Below are 20,831 nucleotides of genomic sequence, written 5' to 3'. Positions count from 1 at the left end.
GTTATCTTTCAGGGGATCTGCACTTACTCATCTCACCAGGCATTTCAGGTGCCTACTCTGGTAGGCGGGTCCAGCCCCATCCTCCCTACTACTAAAGGTTGCCTCTGGATCATTTTATGTGTTAAACTGTTTCTTCCTTTGGCAAAGCACAGTCTGTTTGGCGAACCACACTGTGAAGAAGAGCACTGCACCTTTGTATGGGAAGTTAAAAAAGAATAGTGGATATACTCCCCATCTGAGTGAACCTTGAATCATGGGGCCAGGAAAAAATGGCTTAAAAATTATTCAACATAAGAAGGAAATAAGTAACGATTATATAGAGAAAATAGCAGAGGGTTGTTTAAGCATTTAACTTGACCAAATATATCTGGGGTTAGTTAGAGAACATTATTAGTCACCTTGGTACAAAGTAATGTATAAACTTTTTAAAAATTAGTAAAATAGTGATGCCGAATCGTCTCACTTTATTATGTTCCTTTTTTTCCTCCATCATATTATACATGCATTCTTCCTTTGTTTTGAATTGCTTTTCCCATCACAGAATTTCTTTTTCCCCACATTTTTAGGACCTGCTGGAGCAGAACTATATTTGTCCCAGTTTTCCCCCATGTCTAATAAAATATCCTAATTATGCTATATTTCACAGTATATTCATCAGTTACACTTTCACTGTTCCCGCAAAGCCAAGCAAATATATGGCTATTTGAAGACACTGTTTTAATTACTGGAAAATTAGCTGGTAAGTAAGTACACCACTTCTTACTTAGCTAGTAAGTAAAGAGACTATATTGTGACTATATTGTATAACTGTACTTCTTCACTAGTGGATCAGTGTTGATTATAAGGTGGGAAAAATCTAAATTGATCAGGGATGATTAGTACTAACTATAAGTTGATCTGAACTGATTCTTATTTCACTATCAAACTATAGCATTTGTGTGTGTGTGTGTGTGTGTGTGTGTGTGTGTGTGAGTGAATCATTCTCTCTTTTACCATTTTAGCCACCCCCAGTAGAACATCTGACTTGCAGAAATACTGGAAAGAGTCCCTGAACTGCTTTCCAAATCACATCTCTCACTGAGCTTTAGTGGTTGGTGAAATTGGGAAAAGGACTCAGACCTCTGGGGCTTTCTAGTTTGCAGGTCACCTTCATTCCTGCCTCTGACATTAATCTTGCTGCCTGTGTGGGAAGGGTCTGAGGCTGGGGAGTTAAGTATCTGCTTGGCAGACATGATTTGCCCCACTCACATATCCCAAGGGCAGGAATACAGGAAGCGTGACTTGGGGTCTGATTCAAGCTGTGTCCTCCAGCTCTGCTCTACCAACCACGAAGATGATAGTTTTATCCTTACCTCACCTCCTCACCCCCTTAACTAGTCCCAGCATTTTGTGACTCTTACTGCATATTATGTAAAACCTCTATAAATGACAATAATTGGCTTTTTTGTTTCTTTTGGGAAATTAATGCTTAGAACTAAAGCATAATAAGAATGGCTGGTAAAGGCAGAAAACCTCAAAGTCCAATACAGGAGTCATGGTAAAAAGAACTGCTTTTGAAGTTCTCTTCATCTTCAGAAGCTTATCTTACTTAGTCCTAATGTATTAAAAAAGAAAGCCTAATGCTATCATTTGGAAAAAACTAACTAGGGCTTGATTAATCTTAGAGTAATTGACTGAGCAAGGCCGTAGAAGCTCTTACTCTTGCGCTGAGTTTGCCGGTGCATGGCAGGATGGGTGGATATAGCGCTGCGTATGAAGGGTGGAAAGTAAATAGGAACTGCATGTTTGCAGAGAGAGACCACATTTTATGCTGCTGGGGCCTTAGTGAAATCAGATTCTCCACAGTCCTGCTTCATTTGTTAGTTTTGGTTTTATCCTGACACATCCTACTCCTTCCTGGATTCTTCAAACCCCATTACAAATTGTAATTTCTACTGGGTTATATGAAAAGGATCAGCATGAGCATGTCCATGTACCACTCCTTTGCCACTGTACCAAGCAGTGGTGAGCTCTCGTCTGTCTGGGTGGCACTGCCCATGCCACGTGCCCATCTCTGTAAGAACACTGTGAGCCCTCTGGAATTCCTTTTACTGCCTCATTTCCCTAAGAGTTGACCTATTGGTGAGGCCAACCAAGAAAGGATGGATGTTTCTGATGATGTTAAATCTTTCCTTAGAAAGTACACATCCTCACTTCTTAACTTCCAAAAAACGTTTATATTTTTCCTTCTAAGATTTTATCAGGAAGTTGTTCATTTTGTATAGTGAAAAACTGTGTTAGGCCTGTGTGTAAATATATTTGTAGTAAAAGGAGCAGGAAAAATTGGGAACTTCAGGAATGTGTAAAACCTTAGAGAAGTTCAGTTAGACATGTCCTTTAGTGTACATGTTTTCAGTTGTAAAGAAGTTTGGATTTTCATCATAATTAAGCCACACATTTTAAAAGAGTAAGTAAGTTGTAGATAGTACCTGTAAGGGATCAAAAGGTATTACATTGTGCCCTCAAAGCAATTTAACAAGGATAATATAGATGTGTTGTTTTTCTTTATATCCCTTAACTGTTTACTTTCCAGGTACCATTTTTTCTAGATTCATACATAAATGATAAATAAAACAATGTAAGATAATTCTCATTCAGTGTATAGTTTATTTTTTATTGTCATGTAACTCTTTAAAAATGGATACTTTTTTCATCCTAAGAACTTAACTGATTGTTTCTGATAATTTTTAGTTTTAATGATATGAGTTGATCCTTGAATTGTTAAAGATCTGCTGATTACAGAAAAAAATCAATATTGTCCCTGGGTTCTCCATAAATTAGAGGATAGTCAATTCAAAGTTATTTACATGAGATAATATTTATAAATTGAATGCCTGGCATTTGAAAAACTTTTAATGGGTGTTTAATTACCTGATGCAGAAACCTACCCACTTAAGTATATGGCTTATCATCAAAGATACTTTCTGTTGCAAGTTGCTGAAAACCCAACCCGAAACTAGTTTAAGCCCAAAGGAAGCACTTATTTATTGCTCGAATGATTGATAAGTGTAGGGATGGGACCAACTTTAGACATGGCTTGATCAGGGCATCAGCTGAAATAACTGAGAACTAGTTTTACTATTTCCATTTCTCAACTCTCCAGTACTTAAATATTGTCTCATTTTCAAACGAGCTCTCATTTTTGGTCACAAGATGGCTTTTGCAACTCCCAGACATATATCTGCCCACATAAAATCTAGTGGGAAATAGCAGGTCTTTTCCCCTAGAAGTCCAAGCAGAACTCACGTTGCATCTCATTAACTGTGGTTGTCACAAGTCCCATAGTTCAACAAATCACTGTGGCCAACAGGATAATGAGATGCTTTTGATGGGTTTCAGCCCATTCCGGCATGCACCATTACCTCTTGTGACAGAAATGAAAGCCCAAGTGGACCACATGGGTCAATGTGTGGTTCCCTAGAGTGAAACTCAAAGGGTGAAGAAATTCTGGGCAAGCGAATCAAGCACTCTCTATGCTAAAGGTGCCTTGTATGATCTAAAGAAAGGGGCATTTCTTACTTATTCAGATCTGAATATAAAATAATAATTATAATTAGGAGATGTCAGTAATGTTTTAGAAATAACTGGTTCACTTAGAGTAGAATGTCCTGACCAGTAATGCTGTGCTTAATATGCATTTGTTTTGTCTATTTGCTAATGAGGTTTCCTTTTTCCAGATGCCAAATCTCAACCAAGTGTTCAGTTTTCAAAAGCCTTAATTAGACTACCCAACAGCCATCACATTAGCAACGTTACAGGCTACCTTACAGTCCTACAACAGTTTTTGAAAGTGGATAATTTTCTGTATACGACTGGAATTACTCTCAATAAGTCAGGTATTTTCTAATTTTTTATAATCTAATCTATTTATAAAAACAGTACATAAATCTCATCAAGTACTATTTATTTCGATGTCTGAAATTCATTTAAGCTTTGGAGGAGACATGTCACTTTTGAAACATAAATATAGTTATTAAAGTGTTTATAGGCAGTCCCTTTGATCCAGTGAAAGAAAGATTATACTAGTCTTCTGCATACATTATTTCAAATTAATAGAGAGTTTAATTTACAGGATATTTTTATCCAAAGGAGGTAAACAAGGTATAGAAAATAGTAATGATTATTGTATAATTTTTCAAATTAAAATATACATTTGAAAGTGGAAATTTGATTAAGAAGTTTACACATATAATTTGACCTATTCATTCTTATCAAATTGATCAGAAGTGTCAATAATTGTTAGATATAAAAAAGTTTAAAGATTAGAGTAAGCAACTGGAAATTTTTCAAATATATTTGATATCCTCTGAGTAAAACGGTAATATTGAAAAGTATTTTTTATATTCAGCAGCACTAGTACACTTACATAAGGCTGTCATGTCCTACATTACGAAGATGATGGAATCTTACACTTTATTTAACAATTAACTTATGAATGACACCTATAAAAACTGTATCTTCCCTCTGTACATCCACACTTGTTCTACCATTTCTATCAGTTGTTGCAATTAACAAACTCCACTGTTTTTATTTTTTTATTATTATTTTTTCACTTTGAGTTACAGTGTATTTTGCTAAAACTTTAAAAACTTTACAAGGTTTGTTTTTTTTTTAAACATCTTTATTGGAGTATAATTGCTTCACAATGGTTTGCTAGTTTCTGCTGCACAACAAAGTGAATCAGCTATACATATACATATATCCCCATACCCCCTCCCTCTTGCATCTCCCTCCCACCCTCCCTATCCCACCTCTCTAGGTGGACACAAAGCACTGAGCTTATCTCCCTGTGCTATGCGGCTACTTCCCACTAGCTATCTATTTTACCTTTGGTAGTGTATATATGTCCATGCCACTCTCTCACTTTGCCCTTCCCCCTCCCCATGTCCTCAGTCCATTCTCTATGTCTGTGTCTTTATTCCTGTCCTGCCCCTAGGTTCTTCAGAACCTTTTTTTTTTTTAGATTCCATATATATGTGTTAGCATACGGTATTTGTTTTACTCTTTCTGACTTACTTCACTCTGTATGACAGTCTCTAGATCCATCCACCTCACTATAAATAACTCAATTTCATTTCTTGCTATGGCTGAGTAATATTCCATTGTATATGTGAACCACATCTTCTTTATCCATTCATCTGTCAATGAACACTTAGGTTGCTTCCATGTCCTGGCTATTGTAAATAGTGCTGCAATGAACATTGTGGTACATGACTCTTTTTGAATTATGGTTTCCTCAGGGTATATGCCCAATAGTGGGATTGCTGGGTCATATGGTAGTTCTATTTTTAGTTTTTTAAGGAACCTCCACACTGTTCTCCATAGTGGCTGTATCAATTTACATTCCCACCAACAGTTCAAGAGGGTTACTTTTTCTCCACACCCTCTCCAGCATTTATCATTTGTAGATTTTTTGATGATGGGCATTCTGACCGGTGTGAGCTGAAACTTCATTGTAGTTTTGATTTGCATTTCTCTCATGATTAGTGATGTTGAGCATCCTTTCATGTGTTTGTTGAAAATCTGTATATCTTCTTAGGAGAAATGTTGATTTAGGTCTTCAGCCCATTTTTGGATTGGGTTTTTTGTTTTTTTGATATTGAGCTGCATGAGCTGCTTGTAAATTTGGGGGATTAATCCTTTGTCAGTTGCTTCATTTGCAAATATTTTCTCCCATTCTGAGGGTTGTCTTTTGGTCTTGTTTATGGTTTCCTTTGCTGGGCAAAAGCTTTTAAGTTTCATTAGGTCCCATTTGTTTATTTTTGTTTTTAGTTCCATTTCTCTAGGAGGTGGGTCTAAAAGGATCTTGCTGTGATTTATGTCATGGAGTGTTCTGCCTGTGTTTTCCTCTTAAGAGTTTGATAGTGTCTGGCCTTACATTTAGGTCTTTAATCCATTTTGAGTTTATTTTTGTATATGGTGTTAGGGAGTGTTCTAATTTCATTCTTTTACATGTAGCTGTTCAGTTTTCCCAGCACCACTTATTGAAGAGGCTGTCTTTTCTCCATTGTATATTCTTGCCTCCTTTATCAGAGATAAGGTGACCATATGTGCGTGGGTTTATCTCTGGGCTTTCTATCCTGTTCTATTAATTTATATTTCTGTTTTTGTGCCAGTACCATACTGTCCTGATTACTGTAGCTGTGTAGTATAGTCTGAAGTCAGGGAGCCTGAATCCTCCAGCTCCGACATTCTTTCTCAAGATTGCTTTGGCTATTGGAGGTCTTTTGTGTTTCTATACAAATTGTGAAATTTTTTGTTCTAGTTCTGTGAAAAATGCCAGTGGTAGTTTGATAGGCATTGCATTGAATCTGTAGATTGCTTTGGGTAGTAGAGTCATTTTCACAATGTTGACTCTTCCAATCCAAAAACATGGTATATCTCTCCATCTGTTGGTATCATCTTTAATTTCTTTCATCAGTGTCTTATAGTTTTCTACATACAGGTCTTTTGTCTACTTAGGTAAGTTTATTCCTAGGTATTTTGTTCTTTTTGTTGCAGTGGTAAATGGGAGTGTTTCACTTAATTTCTCTTTCAGATGTTTCATCATTAGTGTATAGGAATGCAGGAGATTTCTGTGCATTAATTTTGTATCCTGCTACTGTACTGAATTCATTGATTAGCTCTAGTAGTTTTTTGGTAGCATCTTTAGGATTCTCTATGTATAGTATCATGTCATCTGCAAACAGTGACAGTTTTACTTCTTCCTTTCCGATTTGTATTCCTTTCATTTCTTTTTCTTCTCTGATTGCTGTGGCTTAAACTTCCAAAACTATGTTGAATAATAGTGGTGAGAGTGGGCAACCTTGTCTTGTTCCTGATCTTAGTGGAAATGGTTTCAGTTTTTCACCATTGAGAACGATGTTGGCTGTGGGTTTGTCATATATGGCCTTTATTATGTTGAGGTAAGTTCCCTCTATGCCTACTTTCTGGAGGGTTTTTATCATAAATGTGTGTTGAATTGTGCTGAAAGCTTTCTCTGCATCTATTGAGATGATCATATGGTTTTTCTCCTTCAATTTGTTAGTATGGCTTATCACATTGATTGATTTGCATATATTGAAGAATCCTTGCATTCCTGGGATGAACCCCACTTGATCATGGTGTATGATCCATTTAATGTGCTGTTGGATTCTGTTTGCTAGTATTTTGTTGAGGATTTTTGCATCTATGTTTATCAGTGATATTGGCCTGTAGTTTTCTTTCTTTGTGACATCTTTGTCTGGTTTTGGTATCAGGGTGATGGTGGCCTCACAGAATAAGTTTGGGAGTGTTCCTCCCTCTGCTATATTTTGGAAGAGTTTGAGAAGGACAGGTGTTAACTCTTCTATAATGTTTGATAGAATTCGCCTGTGAAGCCATCTTGTCCTGGGCTTTTGTTTGTTGGAAGATTTTTAATCACAGTTTCTATTTCAGTGCTTGTGATTGGTCTGTTTATATTTTCTATTTCATCCTGGTTCAGTCTCGAAAGGTTGTGCTTTTCTAAGAATTTGTCCATTTTTTCCAGGTTGTCCATTTTATTGGCATATAATTAGTTGCGTGCATTAATCTCTCATGATCCTTTGTATTTCTGCAGTGTCAGTTGTTACTTCTCCTTTTCATTTCTAATTCTGTTGATTTGAGTCTTCTCCCTTTATTCCTTAATGAGTCTGGCTAATGGTTTATCAATTTTGTTTATCTTCTCAAAGAACCAGCTTTTAGTTTTATTGATCTTTGCTATCGTTTCCTTCATTTCTTTTTCATTTATTTCTGATCTGATCCTTATGATTTCTTTCGTTCTGCTAACTTTGGGGATTTTTTGTTCTTCTTTCTCTACTTGCTTTAGGTGTAAGGTTAGGTTGTTTATTTGCGATCTTTCTTGTTTCTTGAGGTAGGATTGTATTGCTGTAAACTTCCCTCTTAGAACTGCTTTTGCTCCATCCCATAGGTTTTGGGTCGTCATGTTTTTACTGTCATTTGTTTCTAGGTATTTTTTGATTTCCTCTTTGATTTCTTCCATGATCTCTTGGTTTTTTAATAACGTTTAGCCTCCATGTGTTTGTATTTTTTACAAATTTTTTCCTGTAATTGATATCTAATCTCATAGCATTGTGGTCAGAAAAGATACTTGATACAATTTCAATTTTCTTAAATTTACCAAGCCTTGATTTGTGACCCAAGATACGATCTACCCTGGAGAATGTCCCATGAGCACTTGAGAAGAAAGTGTATTCTGGTGTTTTTGGATGGAATGTCCTATAAATAACAATGAAGTCCATCTTGTTTAATATATCATTTAAAGCTTGTGTTTCCTTATTTATTTTCATTTTGGCTGATCTGTCCATTGGTGAAACTGGGGGTGTTAAAGTCCCTTACTATGATTGTGTTACTGTCAATTTCCCCTTTTATGGCTGTTAGCATATGCCTTATGTATTGAGGTGCTCCTATGTTGGGTACATAAATATTTACAGTTGTTATATCTTCTTCTTGGATGGATCCCTTGATCATTATGTTGTGTCCTTCTTTGTCTCTTATAAGTCCTTTTTTTTTTTCTTTTTTCTTGTAATAGTCTTTATTTTAAAGTCTATTTTGTCTGATATGAGAATTGCTACTCCAGCTTTCTTTTGATTTCCATTTGCATGGAATATCTTTTTCCATCCCCTTACTTTCAGTCTGTATGTGTCCCTAGGTCTGAAGTGGGTCTCTTGTAGACAGCATATATATGGGTCTTGTTTTTGTATCCATTCAGCCAGTCTATGTCTTTTGGTTGGAGCATTTAATCCGTTTACATTTAAGGTAATTATTGATGTGTATGTTCCTATTTTCTTAATTGTTTTAGGTTTGTTATTGTAGGTCTTTTCCTTCTCTTGTGTTTCCTGCCTAGAGAAGTTCCTTTAGCATTTGTTGTAAAGCTCGTTTGTTGGTGGTGAATTCTCTTAGGTTTTAATTTCTCTGTCAAATCTGAATGAGATCCTTGCTGGTTAGAGTAATCTTGGTTGTAGGTTTTTCCCTTTCATCACTTTAAATATGTCCTGCCACTCCCTTCTGGCTTGCAGAGTTTCTGCTGAAAGATCAGCTGTTAACCTTATGGGATTCCCTTGTATGTTATTTGTTGTTTTTCCCTTGCTGCTTTTAGTATTTTTTCTTTGTATTAATTTTTTGAAGGTTGATTCATATGTCTCTTGGTGTGTTTCTCCTTGGATTTATCCTGTCTGGGACTCACCGTGCTTCCTGGACTTGGTTGACTATTTCCATTCCTATATTAGGGAAGTTTAACTATAATCTCTGCAAATATTTTCTCAGTCCCTTTCTTTTTCTCTTCTTCTTCTGGGACCCCTATAATTCGAATGTTGGTGAATTTAATGTTGTCCCAGAGGTCTCTGATCCTGTCCTCAATTCTTTTCATTCTTTTTTCTTGATTCTGCTCTGCGGTAGTTATTTCCACTATTTTATCTTCCAGGTCTCTTATCCATTCTTCTGCCTCAGTTATTCTGCTATTGATTCCTTCTAGAGAATTTTTAATTTCATTTATTGTGGTGTTCATCACTGTTTGTTTGCTCTTTAGTTCTTCTAGGTCCTTGTTAAACGTTTCTTGTATTTTCTCCATTCTACTTCCAAGATTTTGGATCCTCTTTACTATCATTACTCTGTATTCTTTTTCAGGTAGACTGCCTATTTCCTCTTCATTTGTTTGGTCTGGTGTGTTTTTACCTTGCTCCTTCATCTGCTGTGTATTTCTCTGTCTTCTCATTTTGCTTAACTTACTGTGTTTTGGGTCTCCTTTTCATAGGCTGCAGGTTTGTAGTTCCCATTGTTTTTGGTGTCTGCTCCCTGTGGGTAATGTTGGTTCAGTGGGTTGTGTAGGCTTCCTGGTGGAGGGGACTGGTGCCTCTATTCTGGTGGATGAGGCTGGATCTTGTCTTTCTGGTGGGCAGGACAGCATCTGGTGGTGTGTTTTGGGGTGTCTGACCTTATGATTTTAGGCAGCATCTCTGCTAATGGATGGGGTTGTGTTCCTTTCTGGCTAGTTGTTTGGTATGGGGAGTCCATCAGTGGAGCTTGCTGGTCGTTGAGTGGAGCTGGGTCTTAGCATTGAGATGGAGATCTCTGCGAGAGTGCTTGCTGATTGATATTACTTGAGGCTGGGAGGTCTCTGGTGGACCAATGTCCTGAGCTTGGCTCTCCCACCTCAGAGGCTCAGGCCTGACACCCAGACAGAGCACCAAGACCCTGTCAGCCACATGGCCCAGTACGTGAGCAGTTTCTTGCCTTTTGGGAAGTCTGAGGTCTTCTGCCAGCATTCAGTAGGTGTTCTGTAGGAGTTGTTCCACATGTAGATATATTTTTGATGTAGTTGTGGGGAGGAAGGTGATCTCCACATCTTAATTCCTCCGCCATCTTGAATGTCCCCTGGCAATTATTTTTTTTAAACTTCTATTTATTTCACTGTTTTTAAAATCACCTCAGACAATATGTAATTTTTTTGGTTTCCCTTGAGTCAAATTTTTGGTCCATATTGTTTGGGAAGTAATCAGAAATTAGAGTAACAAGCATATAGATGTTATGGTTAGATAGGCTTTTTTTTTTTTTTCCCTAACTTGCTGTAGCTGATGCTGTTGATACCCCAGCCAGATGACCCTGTCTTCTGTTACAAGCTTATGTTTCCTACTGCACACATCTGTGACTCTGCCTAAGGGCATTCCCCGGTCTAGGATGCAGACTTTGCCCTCACAAGGGGCAAGCTCTCAACCAATGACAGATAAAGAGCACATAACGCATACACACCTGTTCATTAACATCCTGTGTTGGCTTCCTTCTTCTGTGTTACTCCTCCATTCCCTCAGTGGTGGGTGCTTCCTCCATATTGTTATTTCAGGGTTTGCTTCTTGAGGAAGCCAATCTAAGATACCTGCCAAAGTTTTCCAGTTGTAAGTTACAGGATGCTCAAAATAAAAGCATCACAAGAATGGTACCAGTATATACACTATTGGAAATGAAGCTCATGGTGCATTGGAGGGTTCTTATGAACAACACTCATTAGATTCAGTGGGAAGGAGTCATAATGTGCTCTGCCCTTCAGCATTCCTCTACCACCTGCTTTTGAGATTATTCATTAAACATTTCAATTGTCCTGAGAATGTTGCTAACATTTTCAAAGTTCTAGAGCTGTGCTGACAAATGAGAATGTTCTGCTCTACCCAGTCTGGTAGCTGCTGAGCCACATGTGGCTGTTGAGCTCTTGACACATAACCTGAGAAACTATATTGCTCATTTCATTTAAATTTAAATTGCTGCATGCTGCTTCTGGCTACTCTACTGGATTGTACAGTTCTAGAGCTCTATGAGTATGAAAATTCTTTGTGAAAGTTTCCTCCTCATTGTTTTTCAGACTCTTTTTTCCTTCTTCTTTGAGTTGGCCTTATCCCAAGTGGTGGGATGCTGATTTCATCAGTTTCAGCTGCATTCACTATGTGAAGCCACCGACTGTATAGAACTGAGGGATGGAGTTAAGAAAGCCAGCTGGCTTTATAAATAGTTTGATATAAGAGATTATAATTACTTACAGATTACATAGTACTTTTTTTTTTCTTCTTCCAGTTTTATTGAATTATAATTGACATATGATGCTGTATAAGTTCAAGGTGTACAGCATACTGATTTGATGTACACACATCATGAAATGATACCACAATAAGTTTAGCAAACAGCCATCATCTGGTATAGATACAACATTAAAGAAATAGAAAAAAGTGATTTTTTCCTTGTGATAAGAACTCTCAGGATTTACTCTCAGCATTCATATATAACCTCCAGCTGTGTTAATTATATTTATCATATTGTGCATTATATCCCTAGTACTTATTTATCTTATACCTGGAAGTTTGTACCTTTTTTTTTTTTTGCTTTATAACAAATTTAATCAGTTATACATATACATATGTTCCCATATCCCCTCCCTTTTGCGTCTCCCTCCCACCCTCCCTATCCCACCCCTCCAGGCAGTCACAAAGCACCAAGCTGATCTCCCTGTGCTATGCGGCTGCTTCTCACTAGCTATCTACCTTATGTTTAGTAGTGTATATATGTCCATGCCGCTCTTTCACTTTGTCAGAGCTTACCCTTCACCCTCCCCATATCCTCAAGTCCATTCTCTAGTAGGTCTGTGTCTTTATTCCTGTCTTACCCCTATTTTCTTCATGACATTTTTTTTCTTAAATTCCATATATATGTGTCAGCATACAGTATTTGTCTTTCTCTTTCTGACTTACTTCACTCTGTATGACAGACTCTAGGTCCATCCACCTCATTACAAATAGCTCAATTTCATTTCTTTTTATAGCAGAGTAATATTCCATTGTATATATGTGCCACATCTTTACCCATTCATCCAATGATGGACACTTAGGTTGTTTCCATCTCTGGGCTATTGTAAATAGGGCTGCTATGAACATTTTGGTACATGACTCTTTTTGAATTATGGTTTTCTCAGGGTATATGCCCAGTAGTGGGATTGCTGGGTCATATGGTAGTTCTATTTGTAGTTTTTTAAGGAACCTCCATACCGTTCTCCATAGTGGCTGTACCAATTCACATTCCCACCAGCAGTGCAAGAGTGTTCCCTTTTTTCCACACCCTCTCCAGCATTTATTGTTTCTAGATTTTTTGATGATGGCCATTCTGACTGGTGTGAGATGATATCTCATTGTAGTTTTGATTTGCATTTCTCTAATGAGTAAAGATGTTGAGCATCCTTTCATGTGTTTGTTGGCAGTCTGTATATCTTCTGTGGAGAAATGTCTATTTAGGTCTTCTGCCCATTTTTGGATTGGGTTGTTTGTTTTTTTGTTATTGAGCTGCATGAGCTGCTTATAAATTTTGGAGATTAATCCTTTGTCAGTTGCTTCATTTACAAATATTTTATCCCATTCTGAGGGTTGTCTTTTGGTCTTGTTTATGGTTTCCTTTGCTGTGCAAAAGCTTTTAACTTTCATTAGGTCCCATGTGTTTATTTTTGTCTTTATTTCCATTTCTCTAGGAGGTGGGTCAAAAAGGATCTTGCTGTGATTTATGTCATAGAGTGTTCTGCCTATGTTTTCCTCTAAGAGTTTGATAGTTTCTGGCCTTACATTTAGGTCTTTAATCCATTTTGAGCTTATTTTTGTGTATGGTGTTAGGGAGTGATCTAATCTCATACTTTTACATGTCCCTATCCAGTTTTCCCAGCACCACTTATTGAAGAGACTGTCCTTTCTCCACTGTACATTCCTGCCTCCTTTATCAAAGATAAGGTGACCATATGTCCGTGGGTTTATCTCTGGGCTTTCTATCCTGTTCCATTGATCTATCTTTCTGTTTTTGTGCCAGTACCATACTGTCTTGATTACTGTAGCTTTGTAGTATAGTCTGAAGTCAGGGAGCCTGATTCCTCCAGCTCCATTTTTCGTTCTCAAGATTGCTTTGGCTATTCAGGGTCTTTTGTGTTTCCATACAAATTGTGAATTTTTTTGTTCTAGTTCTGTGAAAAATGCCAGTGGTAGTTTGATAGGCATTGCATTGAATCTGTAGATTGCTTTGGGTAGTAGAGTCATTTTCACAATGTTGATTCTTCCAATCCAAGAGCATGGTACATCTCTCCATCTATTTGTATCATCTTTAATTTCTTTCATCAGTGTACATAGTACTTTTTACAGTGCATTACTGACCAGTGCAACTAGTCTACAGAATATGAATGGCATTACTTTGCTTACCTTATGGTTAGAGTTTCAGGAAGTTTACAAAGGTTAATTCTCTTACATTTAACAGAAAATTTCCGATAAGCCAGTGGTCGCCCTGTCTGATAACTGAAGACATATACCAGATTCAGTGGCAGCGATAATAAGGATTCCTTTCCATAGCCTCCAAGGCGCTATGCTATTTCCATCTCTCTCTGACCTCCAGTCTTCTTTCTTTCTTACACATGCCAAGATCACTTCTGATTTGGGAGCTTTGCGCTGGTTTCTTCTGCCTGGGAGGCTCTTCTCTGAGGTCTCTGCATGGATGGCACCTTCTCATTTGGCCACTGCTCAAATGTCTCCCCCTCAGAGAGGCAGCCTTCCTGTTGGTTTTGTAGGTTTTTAAAAACATTGAATCAGATTCCAGTAACCTTAAATCAGAGGACTCAGAGAGAATTTGATCTTTAGGCTCATACTGATTTGTCAATGTTACATAAGTATAGCATTTATTTATGATATATTTTATAGTTTAAAAATCCTTAAGTAGAATCCCGTATCTATTTGATATTAAAATGGATAACCCTGGGTGAAATAGAGGAACTAGATATTTTAGGCCCATATTAGTCTGTTGTTAATACACAACTACACTTTGTGTTTTATATATGATTTTAATGAACTCTCTTCTGTTTTTAGGTTTTGAAGGCAATGAACTGACTCCTCTTGCTGCAATATGTGTGAAAATATATTCTGGAGGAAAAGAATTAAAGGTGGATGGCTCTATTCAAATTTCTCTCCCACTTCTACGTACAAATGGTGTAAGTGCAGGGGATCACATACCTGCCTGGACGTTTGATATGGACACAGGTATGTGAGCTAGGCAAAAAGGTTCTGAATATTTTGAATATTTGAATATTTTAGATATATGTTTCTATATTTTTATTAAAAATTTTCAGCTTTATTAAGGTATAATTGACAAAAAAATTTCTGTATTTTATATACAATATTAAATTTTAATATGCCTTATTTAAAACATTAAAATATTTATATTTGAATGTTTTATCTTTAGTAGAGTACTAAATCAGTAATATTATAGTTTTAAGCACTTTGTTCATGACCAAAAGTCGCCCTACTTTGATTAATATCATACAGTTGTGGGGAAAAGGATATCACTGTTACATTTTAAGATAGCATTATTTACTCACATTCCCATGTTTTTATATTTTGAGCAGAAATAAAATTTTTAAAATTGTTTCTGCTCTTATGAGTTTATTTTTGTTTTGGTAGGCAATATGTAGTTATATCTAAAAGCTTGGCTAAAGCAATTGATAAATGTATGCTAATTTCATGAAAAAACACTGTTTTATATGTATGTGTGTGTATATATGTATGTATATTTTATTTATAGAGAGAGTAGAGAGATTATTTTCCAAAAAAAAACTCTTTCGTACCAATTTTGTTCCCTGAGTTTAGCCTCCTAAATAGCAGCTGGATGCACTTTTTTCCCCTTCTGCTTCTCTTGGTTTTCTTGTGTTTCCATGTAAATAAGGTGGGAATCTTTACCAAAAAACAAAAACAAGAAAAGATGATCAGTCCAAAACTGGGTCCAGGGGTAGAACTGTCTTGGGTTAAGTCATGATATACAGCCTAGACAGTTTTGCAGGACTTGATTTCTTTCTCATCTGTTTCCTGTGTTAATACCTTTCTGGAATAGGACTTCCCTTCTGAGTGTCAAGAAGTCTGTAGGTGCTCACTTTATACTACCCAGGTTAAAGTCCAACGGAAAGAGAAATTCTTTTCCTAGTAGCTATTACATAAGCCCTTGGATTCACTGCATTTGTAGAATGGGGTTTGCATGCCCATCTTGGAACCAGTCTTTGTGGCCTGCAAATAGATTTTTTTTTTTTTTTTTTTTTTTGCGGTATGCGGGCCTCTCACTGTTGTGGCCTCCCCCGTTGCGGAGCACAGGCTCCGGACGCGCAGGCTCCGGACGCACAGGCTCAGCGGCCATGGCTCACGGGCCCAGCCGCTCCGCGGCATATGGGATCCTCCCAGACCGGGGCACGAACCCGTATCCCCTGCATCGGCAGGCGGACTCTCAACCACTTGCGCCACCAGGGAGGCCCGTGGCCTGCAAATAGATTGCACAAATTTATTTAGGCTTAAGTCATGTGTTGGAACTGGGATTGGAGCCCTAAACTAGTCATGTGGACTGAGAATAGGGGGCAGTAGATCCTCAAAGGAGATTTGGAATGAGGTTTCACTGTAACTGGAAGGGTAGGTAGTGAGGCACAAACACGCACATGTTCACTATAGAAGATAAAAACACACAAACACACACATGTTCACTATAGAAGATAAAAACATGGATATATTATTGTTTAAGAAAGACTGGAAACTATATAAGTAACAATGGTAGTTGTAAGGGACAAACTCTTCTTCTCTCAACTCTATTCTACACTCAAAACTTCACTTCTGGTCACCAAATGTGAGGGTGTTTTTTCTATACCAAGCAGGGCTCTTAACACGAGCTAATAAGTGTCCTAAAATTTCATTCAATTTAGACACTCTCTACCTGGAGTTAGTGTCAGATCCTACAGGTTAAGGGCTCGGTCCTGGCCCCCCAAGAGGCCAGTTGCAAGTCCAGCTTGTCACCCATGCTTCTGCCCAGCTGGCTATAAATTGGAGGTTCCCATGACCCGCTCCTCGAGTTTCATAACTTGCTAGAACAGCTCACAGGAAGACAGTTTACTAACTAGATTATCGGTTTGTTATAGAAGGGTATGACTTGGTAATAGCCAGATGGAGGAGATGCATAGGGCAAGGTATGGGAGAAAGGGCCTGGAGCTTCAGTGCTCTTTCCTCTGGGTGCTTCACCCTCCCAGCACCTCCACGTGTTCACCAACTCTGCTCTCTAAACCCTGGAGTTCAGGGATTTTTATGGAGGCCTTATTATGTAGGCATGCTTGATTAAATCATTGAACACTGGTGATTGAGTTCGAGCTCCAGCCCCTCTTCCTCCTCTACAGGGGTGCGTGGGGGTGGGGATGAAAGGTCCAACCCTCTGATCACGTGGTTGGCTCCCCTGGCAACCAGCCTCCTATCCACAGGGACTTTCCAAAATTCACCTCATTAACATAAACTTAGGTGTCATTGAAAGCGGCTTGTTATGAACAACAAAAGACACTCTCCACCTTTTTTCACATAGGAAATTCCGAGGTTTTAGGAGCTCTGTGCCAGGACTGGGGATTAAGACCACATATATATTTCTTATTATAAATCACAATGTCACAGTGGTATACTACTGTTAAACACTGGATTAAGAGCTCTAAGACCTGGCTTCTGGTCCATTTACCAGCAGTGTGATTTTGAACAAATCAATTTATTCTGGCCTCAATTTCCTAATTTGTTGAATGAGAGAATTGTTTTAAGACACTTTAAAGAAGAATATCTGCTTTGAGTTCTGCTTTCTGATTGTTTCTCCTGAAAAAGCCCTTTGTCTCTAATGTACCTTCCAGTGGCAGAATTTTTGAATTAATTTGTCACATACGTAATGCTTAGTTTTAATGTGACTATTTAAAAAGCAGTAGGTTGACTTATTCTGATAATTTAAAGTTTGTCTACCTTATTAAAAACTGTTTTACATGTTATAGATATACATCATTACAAGGAATCAATAAACCAAATACAACTATACACCAAACTTATAAATAGCTTTGTTATGCTGGACTTCGTAAAAGATATAGGCTTTACTGAATGCTTTTTTCTGTGGATAACATTTAATTGAATCCAAATAGCATTTTTTAAAAAGTTTTTAAAAATTGAGTTCTAAAAGGGCTATGCCAGCAGTACTAGAACAAAACAGTATTTAATAAATAATAAGGCCATAAAACAGAGACTATAAGTGTTTAATCAAAATCCCAGAATAGGTAACAACCACCTGTTGATAAATTTGGATTTAACTACATTCTTATTAAGACATATCTCAATATGCACAATGTAGACATTATTTGGAGTCATGACTTCCCTAAATAGATCTATATCCTTAGTTTATTAGTATTGATTTTATTTCCTTTAGTCATAACAAATCATTCTATTTAATATATTATAATATGTACTGTATTATGATGTAATATATATATTATCCCATGGTAATATATTGCCACAGTTTTCATAATCTTTGAAAAGGTCCTGCAAAGTATTCTATACATGACTATCAGCAAACTCCTATCAGCATTAAAGATATATAAACTAATTGATTAGTATTTTTACTTGCCTTCCATTTTAGGTGCTTGGGTAAATCATGGCCGGGGAATGGTCAAGGAATATAACAATCATTTAATTTGGTCATACGAGGCACCTCATTTGGGCTACTGGATAGCAGCTCCACTTCCAGGAACTAGAGGTATGGTAAAAATGAAACAAAGAGTAAATTTTAAAAAGTTCAAATAGTCATGCTGAAATTGATATTAGGAGATTCCTATTTTATTCTGAGCATTGCCACTTACTGTATGACACTGGAAAAAGCTTTTAGTCTCTTGATCTCAGCTTTATTTTATTTTTTCCATGTGTATCAGGAAAGATTAAATTCCATGAACTTAAAGGTCCTTTACAGCTGTAATATCTGATGAATCAGAAGTATGAAGTGTATTCAAATCAAGAATTTCCTTAGTTTACTTTTTATGAATAAATTATACCCAGATCAGTTAAAGAGTTTTTGGTTGCAAAAAAACAGGAATAGATTTTAGATAATTAAAAAAATGTGTTAGGATATAGGGAGTTTGAAGGATCCTAGGGAAAGCTGAAGAAGCAGATTGTTAAAGGCAGGAATCCTAGAGGGCCCAGTTAGCAGACCTACTTGACTGTCTTTGGAAGACTGCTGCTTCATAACAGCTGATACTAACCCTTTGCAGTCCTTTCCTCACACTGTTCCTGATCTTTCTAGGGATGTGGAATTTAGATGGGCCCAGACTTAGGTCATGAGCATTCTCCTTGGTGGGGCTGTGGTGGGGAGGAGGAGGGGCTGTTGAATAATAATGTCCCCAGACTGTTTCCGAGATAAGACAAGTGATAGCTCAAATGGAGATTGGCCTGACATACGAACAGAAGGTGGACAAAAACCAAGAGCTGTCTGCTAGGAATGGCCTATTCATATTCTAGGAGAAATAAGTATTTCATTTTTCCTAGATTTAACATGGTATCAAATCATGGTATCAAATTATCTATTTACTTTGTACTTAAACACAACTCAAGATGTAGGATTTCTATTTCAAAATACTCAAACATTGCATGTTTCATCCATTAACTCATCTTAAAAAAAGAAATACTCTAACCTACTGTAGTGTAGACTGGTTGCATCATGGACCTTCTACCACTTTCCAGGGCATCTGGGTGTTCACTGGTATAAATTCTTGGCTTTCCCTGCTGCCAGCTCTGCTAAGTCAGCTTTCCAGCAGTCAGCATCTTCTTGCTCTTGTCTCTAATCTCAGTCTGCTTTAACCTATGGGTTTTTGTCTATTTATAAAAACAAAACATCATCAAAAAATCTACAAACAATAAATGCTGGAGAGGGTGTGGAGAAAAGGGAACCCTCTTGCACTGTTGGTGGGAATGTAAATTGATACAGCCACTATGGAGAACAGTATGGAGGTTCCTTAAAAAACTAAAAATAGAACTACCATACGACCCAGCAATCCCACTACTGGGCATATACCCTGAGAAAACCATAATTCAATAAGAATCATGTACCACAATGTTCATTGCAGCACTATTTACAGTAGCCAGGACATGGAAGCAACCTAAGTGTCCATCAACAGACAAATGGATAAAGAAGATGTGGCACATATATACAATGGAATATTACTCGGCCATAAAAAGAAATGAAATTGAGATTTGTAGCGAGGCGGATGGACCTAGAGTCTGTCATACAGAGTGAAGTAAGTCAGAAAGAGAAAAACAAATATCGTATGCTAACACACATATATGGAATCTAAAAAAAAAAAAAAAAAAAAGGTTCTGATGAACCTAGGGGCAGGACAGGAATAAAGACACAGACGTAGAGAATGGACTGAGGACATGGGGAGGGGGAAGGGCAAAGTGAGAGAGTGGCATGGACATATATACAGTACCAAATGTAAAATAGCTAGCTAGTGGGAAGCAGCTGCATAGCACAGGGAGATCAGCTCGGTGCTTTGTGACCACGTAGAGGGGTGGGATAGGGAGGGTGGGAGGGAGGGTCAAGAGGGAGGGGATATGGGGATATATGGATACACATAGCTGGTTCACTTTGTTATACAGCAGAAACTAACACAGCATTGTAAAGCAAGTGTACTCCAATCAAGATAAAAAAACATCATATAAAAAAAACAAAACAAAGCTTTCAGTGTCATTTTAGTAAAGTTTAGGGAAAGTGTGAAAGCCGAATGTATATGTCATTCCTTCATCTTTAATCATGTGTCAGAGAAAATTCTTTTGGTTTATCTAGTGTCTTGGTTCCCAGCTGAAAGGCAGCTGCAACCTGGCTATTTCAATTTCATGCTGTTCAGGAATAGTCCCAGTGCACACCCTGATCCAGGATGTGGATGACATTTTACATACATTTCTCTGTTGCAATTTATCTGCTAACTTTGTTATGGCTGCCTATTAATAATTCGAAGGCTTTGATTTTTTCTGCAATTTTAAAAATAGTTTGATATTTTCATTTTATATTTGACAACCTTTGAATTTTAAACCATGCAAGGTAACAAGACTTTTTTTCAATGAAGCTAAAATTTAGTATTTCAGTAGAAGAAATATGAGCTATTAATATTAACCATTATGATCAAGAGGATGTTCTGTTTTTGTTTGAACTTAGTGCTTATGAGATTTATTCAGAAACCAGAGGGTGATTACTTTTGTTTTTCATGGTGCAAAATATCATACAGTCTTCCCAGCTATCTGACTATATCCCATTCTAGATTTGCAACTATAAAATGATGAAAAGATGAAAAAGAACAATTAATATTTAATACTTCAACTAAATCCAAGTTATTTCATTTCTAATAAAAATGACCTAAGGGGCACTTGAGTTTTATAGAGAAGTGTGCTTTCCACTGAAAATATACC

At 37.3% G+C, this 20,831-nt stretch overlaps 1 protein-coding gene across 1 annotated transcript in view; it reads left to right on the top strand.

The window, feature by feature from the left end:
- Positions 1-20,831, top strand: part of FAM171B (family with sequence similarity 171 member B) — a 67,136-nt gene that overhangs the window by 41,077 nt on the left and 5,228 nt on the right. The window contains exons 3-6 of the mRNA XM_060106748.1: positions 647-739; positions 3,717-3,875; positions 14,424-14,594; positions 18,016-18,132. Coding sequence (XP_059962731.1) covers positions 647-739; positions 3,717-3,875; positions 14,424-14,594; positions 18,016-18,132 — 540 coding nt within the window. The remainder of the gene's footprint in view (positions 1-646; positions 740-3,716; positions 3,876-14,423; positions 14,595-18,015; positions 18,133-20,831) is intronic.

Source organism: Mesoplodon densirostris, chromosome 8 (genome assembly GCF_025265405.1).
Source record: "Mesoplodon densirostris isolate mMesDen1 chromosome 8, mMesDen1 primary haplotype, whole genome shotgun sequence".
NCBI lineage: Eukaryota > Metazoa > Chordata > Mammalia > Artiodactyla > Ziphiidae > Mesoplodon > Mesoplodon densirostris.
The sequence above is the reverse complement of the archived record's forward strand: the minus strand, read 5'-3'. Positions and strand labels throughout refer to the sequence as shown.